This window comes from Fimicolochytrium jonesii (assembly GCF_025526975.1).
Source record: "Fimicolochytrium jonesii strain JEL569 chromosome Unknown EV422scaffold_36, whole genome shotgun sequence".
Taxonomy (NCBI): domain Eukaryota; kingdom Fungi; phylum Chytridiomycota; class Chytridiomycetes; order Spizellomycetales; family Powellomycetaceae; genus Fimicolochytrium; species Fimicolochytrium jonesii.
Window position 1 is genome coordinate 13,523 of NW_026515703.1, and position 15,610 is coordinate 29,132.

At 54.2% G+C, this 15,610-nt stretch overlaps 8 protein-coding genes across 8 annotated transcripts; 7 read left to right on the forward strand and 1 right to left on the reverse strand.

The window, feature by feature from the left end:
- The first annotated feature begins 211 nt into the window (after positions 1-211).
- EV422DRAFT_282930 (uncharacterized protein) lies at positions 212-1,224 on the forward strand. Its single transcript, XM_053065974.1, has 3 exons — positions 212-550; positions 633-775; positions 861-1,224. Exons 1-3 carry the CDS (start codon positions 471-473, stop codon positions 1,064-1,066), a joined length of 429 nt encoding a protein of 142 aa, XP_052921421.1. The 5' UTR covers positions 212-470; the 3' UTR covers positions 1,067-1,224.
- EV422DRAFT_545239 (transcription factor Tfb2-domain-containing protein) lies at positions 1,168-3,114 on the forward strand. The gene has a single exon (XM_053071447.1). The coding sequence runs from the start codon at positions 1,383-1,385 to the stop codon at positions 2,709-2,711; it is 1,329 nt and encodes a 442-aa protein (XP_052921422.1). The 5' UTR covers positions 1,168-1,382; the 3' UTR covers positions 2,712-3,114.
- Positions 3,115-5,152, forward strand: EV422DRAFT_545243 (uncharacterized protein). Its single transcript, XM_053071448.1, has 7 exons — positions 3,115-3,355; positions 3,432-3,510; positions 3,595-3,745; positions 3,819-3,872; positions 3,938-4,241; positions 4,309-4,477; positions 4,548-5,152. The coding sequence occupies exons 1-7, from the start codon at positions 3,273-3,275 to the stop codon at positions 4,944-4,946; spliced, it is 1,239 nt and encodes a 412-aa protein (XP_052921423.1). The 5' UTR covers positions 3,115-3,272; the 3' UTR covers positions 4,947-5,152.
- A 52-nt stretch (positions 5,153-5,204) lies between these two features.
- On the forward strand, positions 5,205-7,597 carry EV422DRAFT_591488 (PRMT5 arginine-N-methyltransferase-domain-containing protein). The gene is made up of 2 exons (XM_053073537.1): positions 5,205-5,962; positions 6,099-7,597. The coding sequence occupies exons 1-2, from the start codon at positions 5,255-5,257 to the stop codon at positions 7,272-7,274; spliced, it is 1,884 nt and encodes a 627-aa protein (XP_052921424.1). The 5' UTR covers positions 5,205-5,254; the 3' UTR covers positions 7,275-7,597.
- Positions 7,598-8,022: 425 nt separating this feature from the next.
- EV422DRAFT_283157 (uncharacterized protein) lies at positions 8,023-9,539 on the reverse strand. Its single transcript, XM_053065978.1, has 4 exons — positions 9,272-9,539; positions 8,924-9,210; positions 8,728-8,849; positions 8,023-8,643 (listed from the first exon to the last, which is right to left on the reverse strand). Exons 2-4 carry the CDS (start codon positions 9,038-9,040, stop codon positions 8,265-8,267), a joined length of 618 nt encoding a protein of 205 aa, XP_052921425.1. The 5' UTR covers positions 9,041-9,210; positions 9,272-9,539; the 3' UTR covers positions 8,023-8,264.
- Positions 9,101-10,712, forward strand: EV422DRAFT_545250 (actin-related protein 2/3 complex subunit 3). The gene is made up of 5 exons (XM_053071449.1): positions 9,101-9,533; positions 9,663-9,765; positions 9,835-10,113; positions 10,181-10,502; positions 10,589-10,712. Exons 1-4 carry the CDS (start codon positions 9,528-9,530, stop codon positions 10,330-10,332), a joined length of 540 nt encoding a protein of 179 aa, XP_052921426.1. The 5' UTR covers positions 9,101-9,527; the 3' UTR covers positions 10,333-10,502; positions 10,589-10,712.
- Positions 10,713-11,063: 351 nt separating this feature from the next.
- EV422DRAFT_551654 (uncharacterized protein) lies at positions 11,064-12,448 on the forward strand (the record flags this gene model as incomplete). The annotated part of the gene is made up of 2 exons (XM_053071849.1): positions 11,064-12,033; positions 12,429-12,448. The coding sequence occupies 2 exons, from the start codon at positions 11,064-11,066 to the stop codon at positions 12,446-12,448; spliced, it is 990 nt and encodes a 329-aa protein (XP_052921427.1).
- A 497-nt stretch (positions 12,449-12,945) lies between these two features.
- EV422DRAFT_545255 (Sodium/hydrogen exchanger family-domain-containing protein) lies at positions 12,946-15,562 on the forward strand. Its single transcript, XM_053071450.1, has 6 exons — positions 12,946-13,397; positions 13,483-13,820; positions 13,885-14,331; positions 14,400-14,486; positions 14,563-14,730; positions 14,802-15,562. Exons 1-6 carry the CDS (start codon positions 13,310-13,312, stop codon positions 15,378-15,380), a joined length of 1,707 nt encoding a protein of 568 aa, XP_052921428.1. The 5' UTR covers positions 12,946-13,309; the 3' UTR covers positions 15,381-15,562.
- Positions 15,563-15,610: the final 48 nt, after the last annotated feature.

The following is a 15,610-nucleotide window of genomic DNA, read 5'->3' on the forward strand; positions in this document are numbered from 1 at the left end:
TCTGCCACTTTTGTGCATGTAATCATCCATATGAGACATCTGTATCCTTGAGCGAAAGGCTTTCGAAGATCTTATATTCTTAGCAGATGACTCGCCCAACTTCCCCCATATTTGAAGAGTAACGATTTGAAAACATCTTGCAAAATATATCCCACACTACGTGGTACAATGGAAAACGGCCCCGCTAACCCAGCTCATTGTGCGGCGGAGGCGCCGTTTCGACACCCGCCATCAAACGCCCATCTTGCTCGTTCGTCAATCCTCCAGGGCCTAGTACTCCTCCCCGCCATCCACTCCATGCAGTACCTTATCCTACAAATCACGCAGCGTCTGAACAGATCCCCTCGGATACAAATTCAAGGCATCATCCGCCGTCATCTTCAAAACTCATCCGTGACCTTGTAGGTTATCCATCGAAGCCTCATCACCCACCTCACATACGAACCCATCGGGCGTCATGACGACTGCCCATGGTTGAGCTCCATCGGTTTGGTACGCCCTGCTGTCTCTTTTGGTGCTTTGGGGTCGTCGTGGGATGCTTCAAGCCCAGGTAACTCCATGATGGGTGATGGGGGGCATTCTACCATCCTTCCCGAGATGCAGTTGCAGCAAGGACCTGACTTTGACCAAAGGCGAAGGCGTTCCCGTGCACCGTCTTCGTACGTGAGATCGAGGCGTTTTCCCGTGCGCAAAGAATGCTGCCCGCAGGTCTTCGTACGCTACTTCTTTGGCTGGCACGCAGAGCTGCGGGAAACAAGGGTCGTCAATAGCAAAGGTGCAGTAGCGGGATATTCGGAATGAGAGATATCTCTTACCTTGATAGACCCCGGCTTGACATGCTTGTGCCTATGCGTTTCGAGGTAGAGCAAGAGCAGATGATGTTCATCAAGAGCGTGCTCGCCCGCCCTATGCTCCGGAGAAGCCTGGAGACGCGACCCTCGCAGACTCAGCAGACTCTCGCAAACCGCCATTGCGACATCAACCTGCTCGCATTTCCACACAACGCACATACAGGACTTCCGCCGGCTCCCCTAGCCCCCCTAGCCCCCCGCCAACGCGGTCCTGACCACCTGTCGAAGCTCCCACTGGACGCCTCCGGTAAAGCGCTAGCACCTGTACGTTCAGAAACAGCGACGCGCACGAAGATCCCATATTTGAGCATAGAGGCAATATGCCAGCAGAAGGGGGGGTGACTGTGAGTGCACTATTTGTCTCCGATCACCCAAACCACCGTCTCCCCGCCAACCAACGTCTCTGTTCAGAGCAGCATCCACGAGTACCTCGAAAAACTGCATGAAAAAACTCTCAACGATCTCTACAAACAACCCGCAACATGTCTCGCAATCCTCCGCCTCGTCCCTCCAATAGCAAAGCACGTCGTCATGCGGCTGCTCTACACCCGCGGCCCCGTCGCCAAATCCGAGATTGCAGTGTGGGTATTCCTCGACCAGAAACGGACCCTCAAAGAAGGGCTCGAGAAACTCTCCAAGCTGCATATCTGCGCGACCTGCAAGGCGCAGCCGGACCATCTGGAGATGAACAGGACTTTCCAGGAGGGGTTGCATAATGCGCTGGTGGGCGGAGGTGACCATATGAGTTTCGGGGAGCCGATGGATGATGGCTCGCAGGAGGTAGATATTGCGTTTTTGGATAACCATGCCGCGCAGGCTTGGGAGACCGTGCTGCACTACCTCGTCGGCACGCCCTCAGAGCGCAAACCCAAAGCGGTTGTCAAACTGCTGACAGAGTCCGGGCTGCAGGAGCTTTCCGACGGGGGAAGCGGAATGGACGGCGACACGCGGCTGACGATCACGAGCAAAGGGTTCCAGTTCCTCCTCCTCGACGTGAACGTGCAAGTCTGGTCGCTCCTCCTCCAATACCTCGACCTGGCCGAAAAGCAGCTCAACATGCAGATCGTCCAAGTGCTCAACTTCCTCTTCCAAGTCGGCTCCCTCGAACTGGGGCAGGCTTATTCCTCGGAAGCACTCACAGACACCCAACAGCACGTCCTGAAGGACCTCAAATATTTCGGACTCTTCTACCAACGCAAAAATTCGCGACGCTTCTATCCGACCCGTATGGCTACCGCCCTCACCTCCGGCACGATGCTCACCGCACGCCCGACCGCCGAGATCCAACAACAGCAGGGGTATATCATCATCGAGACCAATTACCGCATGTATGCATACACCGACTCCCCACTGCAGATTGCCATCCTCTCCCTGTTTGTATCCCTGCAGGCCAGGTTCCAGAATATGGTCACGGGCCTCATCACCCGCGACGCCATCCGGTCCGCCCTCACGAAGGGGATCACCGCCGACCAGATCATCACCTACCTCACAACTCATGCACACCCCGAGATGAAGAAAGCATCGCCGATCCTGCCCCAAACCGTGGTCGACCAGATCCGGCTATGGGAACTGGAGTTGAACCGGCTCCGAATCTCGGCAGGGCATCTATATACCGATTTCGCGGATTTGAGAGAGTTTAAGGATATCATGGGCTATGCGGAGCCGAATGGCTTTGTGCTGTGGAGGAGCGAGAAAGGAAGGATGGTGGTTGTTACGGAGGCTGGGCATGAGCATGTGAAGACGTATCGGAAGCGGATGATGGCGCAGGCGGAGGCGGAGAGGAATGGGAGTGGGGGTGGTAGTGCCGCGGCGGCGGCGGCGGTGGGCGGGAAGGGTGCGAGGGCGACGGTGTCGAGGTGAGCGGGATAGCATGCGATCGATCCATCTTGGCATTTTCTCTTTGACCTCCGGCGTCCCTCGGGCGACGGCTGCATATATAGATACCATGGCGAAAGTACTGAATCATGCCATAAATATGTTTATATCAGAAACAGACATATGGACAGATGGATTGTTGTACGGTGTTTAAGCCGCATTCCCGACTTTCTTTCACACGCAAGTGACGGGTGCGAACCCAATTCAAGTTCAATTTTTCGATCTCCGGTCACACCGCAAACCCATTTTCACAAAGTATGGAAGCTGGTTATCCATCCAGAGGACAACCTCTGCCCCCCGAGCGTGCCCACCTTCCCCATACATATACTGTACGTAGTAGGTACCACCACTACTCTCCGGACTCTGCCCCGCTTACTGGATTGACGGGACATTGGAATTGACGGCAGCTTAATTAAGCGCGCAGAGCGTTCCAAGAAAGCGCAGTCACCGCGCCATCGGGCTCTGTCGGGTCTCCCAAAACGTCTCCAAACAGTGTTGTGGAGATGATGGTCATTAGCGAATCGGCTACGTCTAGACGTCGGACAGATGTCAGGAACACTCGACTCCATACGACTGAGGCCAGCTTCAGAGGAGGAGCCATCCCAGCAGGAAACGAAAATATGTAAAATGTAATGTAATGCTATTGTCCGCCCTGCCGGGTTTGGGATGACGCTCTTGCTCACCAGTGCTCCACTCAAACTCCAGATGTCAACGCCAGTTCGCCCCTTACACCTGTCCACGATGTAATCTCCAATACTGCTCTGTAGCCTGCTACAAATCCGAGGTAAGGATCGCCACCTCCCTCCCAGAGCTTGTGCTTTAATTCTTGCCACCGATACAAATATCCAATACCCAAAGCTTTCGCTAGAAACATTCCGTCTGCACAGAACTGTTCTACAAGGACAACATAAACAACGAGCTGCAAGGGAAGAGGGCATCCGATGATGAACGAAGGAAGATGGTTCAGATGCTGAGACGCTTTGAAGAGAGTGGAGAGGTGGGGATCCAACCGGACTCAGGTAGGTGGCCAGAGTGGTCCCAGTAACGTCACCTGTGCATCGCTGTGAATCGCTCATACTCTCTTTCCTTTAGATGATGAGGACCCTACTCCCGAGTTGGCCGACCGCTTGCAGGACATCGATCTTGGTTGGTCAGTTTGGCTTACAATTCAAATCGAAAAGTCATAACTTACTGGGATGTTGATCCGTTAGATATGGCGTCACCAGACGCTATTCTCGACGCCCTCACACCAGCGGAACGCGCGGAATTCGAAGCGTCTTTGCGGGAAGGTTCAGACGCAGTGCGATCGTATCTGAGTCTCTGGGAGCCGTGGTGGGAGGCGGAACAGAACCGCACACCGTTGGTGCAGGATATGGAGGAGAGCGCCAATAGTGAGCCGTGCCGCGTGGAAGAAACATCCCCCGTACCGAAGATAATACCAAGAATCAAGAAAATGAGTCAATTGAAGTCGGCGAAGCCGGCGGATGACCTGATTTTCAACGTGGTAGAAATCATGTGAGTGGGGATTTGCCGCACTATTCATACCCGCACGGTTCCAGCTAACACCGTGCCGATCTGACAGAGGAGCATACGCTTTCATGTGTCGTTATCTTAATGGGGATTGGTCAGAAGATCCCATCGAGGGCGCCCGGATCCTGTGGGACTTGTCGCGCACGCTCTCTTCCAATCAGGCGTTTGCATACCCTGGTGTGGAGGAGGCATTGGTGTCGCTAAAGATGAAGCTGTTACAGGTTAGAACGTATTGTTGTAGTAGCATGCAGTCAAAGGAGCGATTGAGGCTGACTACCGATACTTGTGCAGAATCGAACATACGGCGGAGGCTCGAAAAGTTTCGAAATGCTACTAAACGACACTGCAACGCTCTTCACATCATCCGACCATCTACTTTCCGTCTTCTCCGACATCCATGATCTATTTGGCAAAGCGCATTCCGCAGCTGGAAAACATGAAGAAGGTGCAGCGACAGTTCCACGCGCCCTGCGTCAAAAGCTGTTTGCGTCACAGAAGAAGACGTACTTCTACCTCTCCTTCTTAAGCGACGACGGTGACATGGATAAGCTTCTCGACGTGGTGCGTGCCGTGGTGATGTTGGAGAGCAACAAGGAGAGTGAGGAAAGCCGAACGTTGAGTGGGGAGAGGCAGGCAGTTGACATGCTAAGGAAGCGGCCAGCGCCAGGAAAGCTTGTTGAGGAGCTGTAGCCCATAGCATGGTTTTTGCAGTGTAGATTATGCAGTTACGTGCAGATAGTGTAGCGGCGTATTTTGCTGGAGCATACTCGTTTCAATTGAGTTGTGTTCCTCGAAAGCGACGCCTATGGGGATGTGGGCTGTGATGGGCGCTGTTCCCAAAGCGCGGAATATAAGTTTCCTCTTTGCCACGTGGTCTGGCACGAATTAAAACGCACGCGCTTTTCCCCTCTCTGCGTTTTTCTCCCCTTTCTCCCACCTTTCGCCAGCCCTCCAGGTTCCTCTGGTTCCTCAGACAGAGACCGACCTCAAAGCAATCAATGTTCAACGAAGGCACAGACAAGGCCACAGTCGGCTTGGAGCTGCGGTCAGCAACAGACCCCGCCCTAGTCACCGATGTCTCAAACGCCTGCGGTTTCTCCTTCGGCCTCATCAACCTCCTGCGCGCGGGCGTGCAAGACCGCTTCCTCACCGACACAACAACTACAACTGTCCCCAACGCCTTCCAACCAGCAGACCTCCAACTCACCGACCCTGCGTTTGCCGGAAACCTCGTCGGCGGAATCTCACCCTGCGAGCCGTTGGACTCACCCGATGCCGTCGTACGACAGAAATGCGAGCAGTTGATCAGGCAGCAGATTCAATGGGCCGCCCACCTCGGTTTGTCGGCTGTCCTGTTCACCTACCCGGAAACACAGAACTCGAGCAACGCGAACTTTGCACGAGTGGTGAACAGGGCGCTGGGAATGGTCACGTACACGCAGATATGGGTCAAGATCACCGTTGAAGGTGATGGGAGGAGGGCGTGGGGACAGTGGAATATGTTGAGGACATTTTGCCAGCATAGTCCGAAGCTGTTGGTGGTACTGCAGATTGGCGCGCATATGCCGGATGCGGATACGATGAAGCAGTGGGTTGCTGAGCCTGTGAGGGTTGTCATGTTGCCCACAACGGCGTTTTTGGCGAATAAGAAAGGGTTTCCCGTGCTCAGCAAGGCGCATCAATCATTTTTGCACAGTCTGATGGAGGTATGTATCGTGAGCGAAGCAAGGTTGGCTCGGACTGCGACGAGCAAAGCGAGGCGCAGGGATGCTTGAGGCATGCGAGCCACCTTGCGCCAACAAATCACATGTTTCTGACCCCTACCTTCATTTTGTCATATAGCAAAACGTGCAATTCATTGTGAGCGCAGACAACGAAGGTTCGCAAGCTCACACGGGAGGTCCCGCCGCATACCAACAATACCTCAGCCACCTCCACCGAACGCGCCCCGAGCAGGACATCGTAGATCAATTCGCCACCGGATACCACGACTACCTACAATCCCCCCTTCAACCATTGATGGACAACCTGGAGTCTGCCACCTACGAAGTGTTTGAAAAAGACCCCATCAAGTACCAAGAGTACGAGCGAGCCACCTACCGTGCCCTCCTCGACCGCGTGCCCGAGGGCTCCGACACCGTGACCGTAGTGATGGTAGTCGGCGCCGGCCGCGGCCCCCTAGTCCAACGCGCCTTGCAAGCCGCCGAAAACGCCAAACGGCGCGTCAAAGTCTACGCGGTCGAAAAGAACCCCAATGCAATCGTCACCCTCCGCGCCCGTAAGCAAACTGAATGGGGCGACTTGGTCGAAGTCGTCCACTGCGACATGCGCTACTGGACCGCCCCCGAACAAACCGATATCCTCATTTCGGAGTTGTTGGGTTCCTTCGGCGACAACGAACTCTCCCCCGAATGCCTCGACGGCGCACAACGCTTCCTCAAACCAGACGGTATCTCCATCCCCTCCGATTACACCGCCTTCATCGCCCCGATCTCCTCCACGAAACTCTTCAACGAGGTTGCGTCCTTCAAGGATACTGAGCATATGGAAACGCCCTACGTCGTCAAGTTCCGCGCCATCAACGAGCTCGCCTCGCCTAAACCGGTGTGGACGTTCACACACCCGAACCGTAACCTCAAGCTCGACCTCGGCTCACCGGCGTTCAACGCGCACAATAACCGATATTCAACGCAAAGGTTTAGGGTATCTTCCGATTCGTTGATGCACGGCGTTGCGGGCTACTTTGAAGCCACCCTCTACAAAGACGTGATGATCAGTATTCACCCAGCCACACACTCCCCAGGCATGTTCAGCTGGTTCCCCATCTTCTTCCCGATCAAGGAACCGGTGTATTTGAGGAAGGGAGGGGAGGTGGAGGTGTGTTTTTGGAGGTGTGGGGATGCGAGGAAGGTGTGGTATGAGTGGTGTGTTGTGCCTGTGGCCGAGGAGGGGGAGGTGCCTGTTGCGGCATCAAGTGTGCATAATGTGGACGGGAGGAGTTCGTGGATTGGGCTTTGACGGGTAAAGGGAGTTGGAGTTGAACATATGGCGTAGCGTATGCACCGTAGGTGTAGAGTAGATAGAAAAATGAGCGTAGGGGGGTCAGTGCCCGTCCTTTTTTATTTTTCACCATAGGAGGGTGGGAATACATGATACGCTTGTGTGAAGGCAATCCATCGCGTGCACATGATGCCTGATGTGCAAAAGGCGGAACAGGCGCAACGCGAGCGCGAGCGCGAGCGGATAGCTGCTGAAGCGGTGTTGGGGGAGGAGGAGAGGAAGGCGAGGGAGAAGCCGTTTGGGGTGCTTGATAATGAGAGTGTTAAGAATGTGGCGGTGGAGGTTGTGGCGGAGATGCTTGCGGCGGTGGGGAGGGAGGTGGAGGCGAGGTTGGAGGAGGGACGGGGGAGGTTTTTGGAGAGAGTTGGAGGGGTCAAGTAGGGATAGGTTGAAGGGCTGATCTGAGGATGTATCGGCGTGTTTTGCGAATACTCTTATCGTCTCCATTGAATAGTAAGAAAGCATTCAGCAAGATGGGTATGCGTACCCCTTCTATTCTGATGCCGACAGTCGGGATGTGCACCCTTTCAATTCTGATACCAAATGCCTTCCATTCGTTATGACTACATCAGACGGCTATGTATATCTACCTCTGAACAACTCCTTCGTCCAAACCCATTGTCGTTCTGCGTCCACGTCCCAAAGTTGCAGAGTCATTGCAACTCTACTTGCAGCGGTCTGAAGGGTCGATTTGATCTGCGTCGTTTGTAAGCGCCGTCATGCCTGTGAATGACATTCGAATCCATGGCTGATCGCATTTTTGCTTTGGGACATGGGAGTGCAGGGGAGTGGGTGACGGCACATACAGCGCACCGCCGTCCGCGTGGTCGGTCGGGTGTCGCGAAACACTACAGAGGTCGTAGGCGCAAGCGGCGGCATGGGTCTCCATCTGTTCTCAAATGCGAGGCGCACGGAATCGCACACTCATTTCGTGCACCACCATCCCGTCTACTCCAGACCCACCGAGGCTGCCTCCCACCCAAGCAACCCCAGAATCTCAACCACCCGCTTCCTAAACCCCTCCAACACGTTCCTCGGTATCATCGCTGCGTCCGCCTCCGCGTCCGCACCATCCCCACCCCCACATTTCTCCCCACTCCGGCTTTCATCTCCCCCACGGCAACACCCCTCACCCTTCCCACAGCCCCCACTCTTCGTATGCTTTGCTGCCGGGAACGTATCAGTAGCCCTATAATACGCAAGCGGGAGGAGCGTCTCAGTCGTCAGCGTCTGCAAATCCCTGTAGAGCGTTTCGAGGTCTGTTGCGAATGATTGGTGTTCAGATGTAGCGGGAAGTTTGCCGAGTTTGTGAAGTTGGAGAAGGGTGCTGTTGGGGAGTGATGAATGTATGAGTTCATTGTGTTGGGGACGATTAAACAGGAAAGACCGGTACTTGAAAGTCGAGACGAACCTGGTAACACCCCTCAACCGGCCAATCAGCAATCCAATCCTCGCCGCCTCGCTATACCCAGCATCAAAACCGGGCTGCAGCGAAGCCTCCTTGCCCTCTGCGATACCTTCCCTATATCCCGCCTGCAACCAAAAAAAAAGAGGAGTTTACATACGGAATGATACGAGGGACTGCGGGCGGGGTGTGGAATACATACGACACCGTGGTGATCCTGCAGCCTGTTCCAGTCCCTGTCGGCAATGGAGCGGTCGTAGGCAGCTGTGTCGGGAGCGTATGCTTCGTCGTCGTCGGAGGTTGCCCAGACGTCGTCCATTGTTGTGTGTTCTCAGAGTGACTTCTGGGAATCAGGGAGGTTGCGGAATGACAAAACCGGACGGCCCTCGCGTCTTTCGATTCTCGAAGAGCAGCTCCTGCCGAGAGCATTCTCCTTGGCCGCAAACACACCCCGCACACACCCCCTGCAACTTGTGAAGATAGAGGCACCTTTCGTACAGGTAAGCCAAGTCATCCGGCGCATAATTCCTCTTCTAGAGCCGTCACGTACGCCTGAAGGTTGTACCGCGGGCGGCAATCGTCACGCCCATCGTCAAATTCCCACCTTGGCGCTGGGAACTGGGGCTTCGGGCGTTGAGCTGGGAAGGGGATCCCTTCGGCTATTCCGTTGGATTAGACCGTGTCCGTCTGAAGCTTTAAAGTGGAGTATATACTCAACATCGTGACGGCTTCCTCGATTATAGGACAAACCACTTGTCGCTTCAATATCACAACGTCATCACCATCGTCACTGAAGAATCGCAACCATGCCGGTGAGTGGGTACAAGCAGGCCGAATTGGATGCTACAACTGGTGCAGAGTGGAGGAAGCCAGCACCATGCCCGAGTCACTTCGACTACCACCGCCCATTATGTCTGATCACATGGTTCTCCCGTATGTAGGCCTACCACTCCTCCTTCAACGACAACACGCAATACCGCCAAATAGGGAACATTGCGCTTTTGCCCATCAAAACAAAGATTCGCGGGCCCGCTCCTCCTGCTGGTAATGTCACACGTCCATCAGGTTCCATGCCGAAAGCCCACACTCCCCAACTCACTTCCTCACCCACAGCCGACCCACAAGCCGACGACATCGTCGACGAAGCCATCGCTCTATTCCGCGCCAACTGCTTCTTCCGCAACTTCGAGATCAAAGGCAACGGCGACCGCGTCCTCATCTACCTCCTCCTGTTCATCCAGGAATGTCTCGGCAAGCTGCAAAAGAACCCGTCCGCCACCGAGGGCCAGCGTACCCTCCTCACCCATGCATTGCAGAACTTTGCGGTGCCGGGCGAGCCCCAGTTTCCGCTAAATGCTATGTATGAGAAGCCCGGGAGTCGTGCTGATATTGGTATGTTTGTCGAACTACATTCCTTTTTGACATCGAAACTTACCTTATTCACGTGTGGATTCCGTAGACAATCTGAAACAATACCTAAGCCAACTCCGCCAAGAAACCGTCACTCGTCTGTTACCAAAAGTGTACGACGGCGACCGTCCGAGCAAATGGTGGATGTGCTTCTCGAAGCGAAAGTTTATGGGGCTGCCCAACATCGGGACGTTGGCATAGAGTGGCAGATACACGTTGATTGAGGAGGTGGGAGGGGCAGCAGGGCATTGTGAGCCCCCTTCGTTCAGTGCTGTGGCATTTTTCGGTTTTGTTGGAACTTGATCTTGGCTTATGACAAATACAAACTCAATATGGCGTTATTGCGTTCCGGATTGTTGAGAAGCGGTGCGCTGGGGTTGGGGGAGGGGGTGAAGTGGGATGTTTCGAATGTGAGGTGGAGCAAAAGGGGGAAGTAAGGATGGGTGGGCGTACCTGCCTCCGCCAACTCGAGGCCATAGTAAAATTATCGCCTCGCTCCGAACGTTTGTAGCGGTTCTTGACCATAACCAACTCCTTCAGCGCGAAATAACTTAGAGGTGCTCCGGGGATCTTGCGACGTGTAAGGTTCGTGTGAAAAGACCGACGTGCCTTCAATTCTATTTATAGCAGGCGTAGATATGACACCAACGACAGACTCGCGCACATGCGATGGGCCAACTTGTCAACCTCAGTGTGCGTACTGCCCGGCGTGATGAGCCAGCGTTGAGCAAGTGGAGGTCACAGCTTCGCGAAATTCTTATCCCATCTTGGCTGTGGGGAGCCGAACAGCTTGAACGCTCGGAACACGCGCTGTCGAACGTGGCTTTCACAGGCGGAGTTTTCCAACAAGGATAGTCAAGGAACCACATCCTACGAGCAACCTCCCCTACACACATCACATTCCATTTCACCACCCACCCCTCACCGCCAAAATGAACAACTTCGCCTCCCGCGAATTCTACTCTATCGTAATCGGCGGCTCTGTCCTCGCCCTCAACGCCGGCTTCATCAACGTCGTCACCCTCGCCGGCGTCTTCTCCGTCACCGTCTCTCACCACACAGGCAACGTCTCCAAAACCGCCATCGCGCTGTACAACTGGGACCTCACCACCCTCGCCCTCGTCACCTCCATCGTCTTCTCGTACATGTTCGGCTCGTTCATTGCCGGGTTCATGGTCGGGGATAACAAGTTCCGGCTGGGGAGGAGTTATGGGTACAGTTTGATGGTGGAGTCGGCTTGCTTGTTCGGGAGTTTCGTCTTTCTCCGCCGCGAGCTTTTGGTCGGGGAGTGGTTTGCGGCCTTCGGATGCGGGCTGCAGAACGCGCTCGCGACGAGTTATTCGGGCGCCGTGGTCCGCACCACCCACATGACGGGCATCCTTACCGACATCGGCAACATCCTCGGGCAAGCCTGCCGCGCCGACACGACCGCCGAACTCTGGCGCCTCAAAGTCCACGTACCGTTACTTGCGTCGTATTTCTTTGGGGGGCTGATGGGGCAGGTCTCGTACAACATCATGCATGAGAAATCGCTGTTGTTGCCGTGCTTCTTTACCGGCGGGATCGCGTGTGTTTATTTGACGATGCCGATGGTGAAAGAAGCGACTGTGGTGTTGCAGGAGACGGTGGCGCATATGGGGCTTTTGGGCGCCCAACCTGCTGTCGAAGTGAGGATGGTAGGCGACCCGCGCGAACATGATGTGTATGCAAAAGTGCAGGGACGCAACGTGGACGTGGACATTCGCAACTTTCTGGCAGATATCGAGGAGGATGAGGAGGGTGGTAAAGGAGGCGGGAGGAAGATGTCGCAGCAAAAGCCGCTGGAGATGGCGGATGCGAGAAAAAGGAGTTTGAGTTTAGCGACGAGTCAGTTGGTTGCTGGGGAGTTGAAGGCTGCGGCAGGTGGAGGTAGTGTGGAGGTGTTGTATTCGTCGCCTTCGACTTCCAACATGAATTTGTAGAGGCTTGGGTGAATGATGTATCAAACACTCGCAAGCACAATCAGTAAAGCAAGCAAATTTACACATCAATGGAAGTTGCGTTTGGATTCTTCCATGTGTATTTATGGCAAAATAGGCCGAACACCACTCATAAGGCATTCCCAACGTATCTCCACTATTATTAAAAGGGAAACGATAATGGAACCGCGGCATCACCGATATATCCGAGATGCGAGCTTGACGCCGTCATAGAAGATCATGAGTCGCTTCTAGACTGCCTGAGGTTTTTTCTGCAGTGCAACCGGTTCCGCGCATGGCGGCAGGAGTGGGATTGTACCCTACAACATGTGTCCGCAGAGGAACGAGATGAAATTTGAGTGGAGACGTACCGACAGGAAACCAATGTGGTCAATGCCTCCATACCCACAGGATGGCAAGCTCGGTGAGCAAATCTTCGTCGCCAAATCAGTCTACGAGCTCGGGGAGCGAATCTATGCTACGATGCTCTGGAAGTTGCTTTCGGATGGGGGTAGAGCTGCGGGCCTTTGCAGACTTTGGGCATTTGGTCCGGGAAGGCGCTTTTGTACCAGGAAATCGTCCATTCGTAATCATATCATGGTACTTGAAGCGGGGAAATGGGGCTCCGGCCGCTCAACGAAAACGGTATCGATGCTCTCCTTGAAAGCCTTTAAGGGTTGCATATGTATGTACGTATCCGGGAGGCAATCGGACCCGTAGACATTCTCACGATCGCACCTTCTAAAGCCAGGTCGATAGTTGCGATTTAATCGTTTGAATGCACGTGACGCAGCCGTCAAACTTCCAAACCTTATCTGGGGCGAGCGTCATCGACGGAGATGCTGAATTCGCCCACCGCAAGCCCCTTTTCGCCCCCTCCCGAGATCGACTCGATTCTCTGCTGGCTGTTGTTTCTCCGAAGCCCCATCGTTCAGCATTCAGAATAGCAGTTAGAGAGAGGCTATTCAATGCCAGCCCTCGCTCTCAACGTCATCGTCGCTCCTATTCAAGGCGCCGCCACCCACGCTGCATTCTCCGCAGCCCTCAGCGTTTACTGACATTTGCCAAACCGTGCCCACGCACGGCCGGTCAGATTGGGTGTGGTCGTCGTTGGTGGTCCTCTGTGAAAACAACGGCAGTTCCGTCGTTGAAGACCTCACAGGAATATCAGCGCTTCGCACCTCTACTTTAACCCTATCGAGGACTCGATCTTCACAACCATGGCTGAAACATCTTACGGTCACTGGGATGAGTTAATCCCGTCCTCTCCCGGTTTGAAGACGATGCATGGGTTGTACCTCTTTCTAGGTAAGTGAAAGACGCCGCGAGTCTCATTGCCTTATGCGGCCTTGATAGAGAACTCGGGTTGATCAACTTTACTTTCCAATTCCAGGAGTGTCAATCTGTTTTCTGTCTCTGTTCTCCCTCGTCATCAAAAACCGCCTCTTTCTATCGAACGCGCTGATAGCGTCCATTCTTGGAGTGATCTTTGGACCGCGGTTACTCGGGATCTTTGACCCTTACCAAGCCTTTGACCAAAACATCTACTGGGTGCTGTTGGAGTTGTCGAGAATCATTCTATGCATTCAATGCACGGCCGCAGGAGTCTCATTGCCGGGAAGCTACGTGATGAGGGAATGGAGGAGCCTGGCAGTTTTGCTCGGAGTGGGAATGATTGGGATGTGGGTTATTAGTGCCGCTGGGCTTTGGTTGATTCTTGGGCTCGATGGGGTAAGTGGCTTGATTGTACGTGTGGAGGCATCAAAAAGCGTTTGGCTAACAGCGCACTTTTCAGTGGACGGCTTTCATCATTGCCGCTTGTATCACGCCAACGGACCCCATCCTCGCAGGCTCCATCCTGGAAGGCAGATTCGCCGAGCAGCATATCCCTGTCTACGTCCGCGACATTCTTACGGCCGAATCAGCCGCAAATGACGGTCTAGGTTTACCCTTCCTCATGTTGGTCATCTATCTCCAACGCTTCGACAACAAGGGCGAGGCGATCGGCTTGTGGCTCGGCAAAGTAGTACTCTACCAAATCATGCTGTCCATCGTCGTCGGGATGCTCTTTGGAATTGCATCAAGAAAAGCCCTCAAGCACGCCGAGCACAAAGGGTGGATTGATAAAGCCCCGTTGCTGAGTTACTCGATTGCGCTGGCGATCTCTGTAACCGGTGTTATGAGCTTGATGGGTGCGGATGATATCTTGGCTAGTTTTGTGGCGGGGACCATGTTCACTTGGGTAAGACTGGACCTCAATTCTCAGAGCCTAGCTACGAGCGCTTCACTGAACCCCATGGCTCGCTGCAGGACATGTGGTTCAACAAGCAGATTCAGCACTCCCACCTGCAGGAAATCATCGATATGCTACTCGACCTTGCGTACTTTATCCTCTTTGTAAGTTGCCTTAGGCAGCTCAGTCCTTATGACAGTTTTTCACGAAGCATATGATCCTGAATCTGAACTTTCCCAGGGCGCGATGTTTCCCTGGTCGTCATTCGGCACCGTTCCCAGCCTCTCGGCATGGCGAATAATCCTTGCATGTCTGTTCATTCTGCTCTTCCGGCGGCTTCCGGTCATCATGTTGCTAAGGCGGTGGGTTCCCGCTTTGAAAACAAGGAAAGAAGCATTTTTCTGCGGTGTAAGTCATCCAGCTTTATCTTGCTTCATCCTTATCATTGACACTAAGCATTATATCCCAATCGAAAACAGTGGTTCGGTCCAATGGGAGCCTCCGCCCTCTTCTACGCCATGCTCTGCATCACCTACCTCGAGCTCCCCGCAGACCCAATCTTCCCCATCGTAGCGGCCTGCGTCCTTTCCTCCATCATCGTCCACGGCGGCACAGTCTCCCTCTTCCATTTCGGCATCACGCGAACGCAGACGTACAGATCGTGGAGGGACACGGGGCATGGGGGATGGATGGCGTTCACGCGGTCGATGAGGGGTGTGAGGACGCTGGTGATGCAGGAGCGGCAGGGGGATGATCATGACGGGGCGGTGAATGGTTGGAATGGGGACATGGAGGAGATTGCTGTGGATATCAATGAGGAGGGTGCTGCGAAGAAGAGCGTCGTGGTCACTGATCGAGCCGGGTCACCGGAAGACACGCATCATTGTCCGGAAGGAGATTTCCCACTTCATCGCGTAGCGGGTGTTTTGGAGGCGGCACTGAGTGACCGGCTGCATGAGGCCACTGTGGAGGTTGTTGATCAGTATCGGAATGAAGAAACGGGCGATAGGGTTGCGGTCTTGGAAGCCAGGCTGCCTGAGCTGGCTCATTCGGAATAGGGGAACTATCATTCATAAGTTTCGTACAATAGACGTTGGAGCTTTGAGAACGAGTCCGAAGCCGGTTGTACAGTACAATACCAAAATAGAGCACCGGTGGCCTCGAAACGTTGAAGCTTTGAAAACCGCGCTCGCCAAAGATGTCATGGGCATAAGGGCCGGGCTGTACGCCAATAAAGCAGATCTGTGCACGTGACCTGCATATTTAAATGTCGTTTCCCCAGACAGCC

What these genes read in the sequence shown, in the direction of transcription:
- EV422DRAFT_545250 (XM_053071449.1), top strand. An exon ending in CGGGCCCGCTCCTCCTGCTG is followed by an intron (nt 9,766 to 9,834) that starts GTAATGTCACAC and finishes CCTCACCCACAG; the next exon opens with CCGACCCACAAGCCGACGAC. An exon ending in CGGGAGTCGTGCTGATATTG is followed by an intron (nt 10,114 to 10,180) that starts GTATGTTTGTCG and finishes TGGATTCCGTAG; the next exon opens with ACAATCTGAAACAATACCTA.
- EV422DRAFT_283157 (XM_053065978.1), bottom strand. Translation starts at nt 9,040, where the DNA reads ATGGACGACGTCTGGGCAACCTCCGACGACGACGAAGCATACGCTCCC. An exon ending in TGCAGGATCACCACGGTGTC is followed by an intron (nt 8,850 to 8,923) that starts GTATGTATTCCA and finishes TTTTGGTTGCAG; the next exon opens with GCGGGATATAGGGAAGGTAT. An exon ending in CGGTTGAGGGGTGTTACCAG is followed by an intron (nt 8,644 to 8,727) that starts GTTCGTCTCGAC and finishes ACTCCCCAACAG; the next exon opens with CACCCTTCTCCAACTTCACA.
- EV422DRAFT_591488 (XM_053073537.1), top strand. Translation starts at nt 5,255, where the DNA reads ATGTTCAACGAAGGCACAGACAAGGCCACAGTCGGCTTGGAGCTGCGG. An exon ending in TTTTGCACAGTCTGATGGAG is followed by an intron (nt 5,963 to 6,098) that starts GTATGTATCGTG and finishes TTTGTCATATAG; the next exon opens with CAAAACGTGCAATTCATTGT.
- EV422DRAFT_545243 (XM_053071448.1), top strand. Translation starts at nt 3,273, where the DNA reads ATGTCAGGAACACTCGACTCCATACGACTGAGGCCAGCTTCAGAGGAG. An exon ending in TAGCCTGCTACAAATCCGAG is followed by an intron (nt 3,511 to 3,594) that starts GTAAGGATCGCC and finishes AGCTTTCGCTAG; the next exon opens with AAACATTCCGTCTGCACAGA. An exon ending in TTCAACGTGGTAGAAATCAT is followed by an intron (nt 4,242 to 4,308) that starts GTGAGTGGGGAT and finishes CCGATCTGACAG; the next exon opens with AGGAGCATACGCTTTCATGT.
- EV422DRAFT_545255 (XM_053071450.1), top strand. Translation starts at nt 13,310, where the DNA reads ATGGCTGAAACATCTTACGGTCACTGGGATGAGTTAATCCCGTCCTCT. An exon ending in TGATTCTTGGGCTCGATGGG is followed by an intron (nt 13,821 to 13,884) that starts GTAAGTGGCTTG and finishes CGCACTTTTCAG; the next exon opens with TGGACGGCTTTCATCATTGC. An exon ending in TTGCGTACTTTATCCTCTTT is followed by an intron (nt 14,487 to 14,562) that starts GTAAGTTGCCTT and finishes GAACTTTCCCAG; the next exon opens with GGCGCGATGTTTCCCTGGTC.
- EV422DRAFT_545239 (XM_053071447.1), top strand. Translation starts at nt 1,383, where the DNA reads ATGCGGCTGCTCTACACCCGCGGCCCCGTCGCCAAATCCGAGATTGCA.
- EV422DRAFT_282930 (XM_053065974.1), top strand. Translation starts at nt 471, where the DNA reads ATGGTTGAGCTCCATCGGTTTGGTACGCCCTGCTGTCTCTTTTGGTGC. An exon ending in GTGGGATGCTTCAAGCCCAG is followed by an intron (nt 551 to 632) that starts GTAACTCCATGA and finishes CTTTGACCAAAG; the next exon opens with GCGAAGGCGTTCCCGTGCAC. An exon ending in AAGGGTCGTCAATAGCAAAG is followed by an intron (nt 776 to 860) that starts GTGCAGTAGCGG and finishes ATGCGTTTCGAG; the next exon opens with GTAGAGCAAGAGCAGATGAT.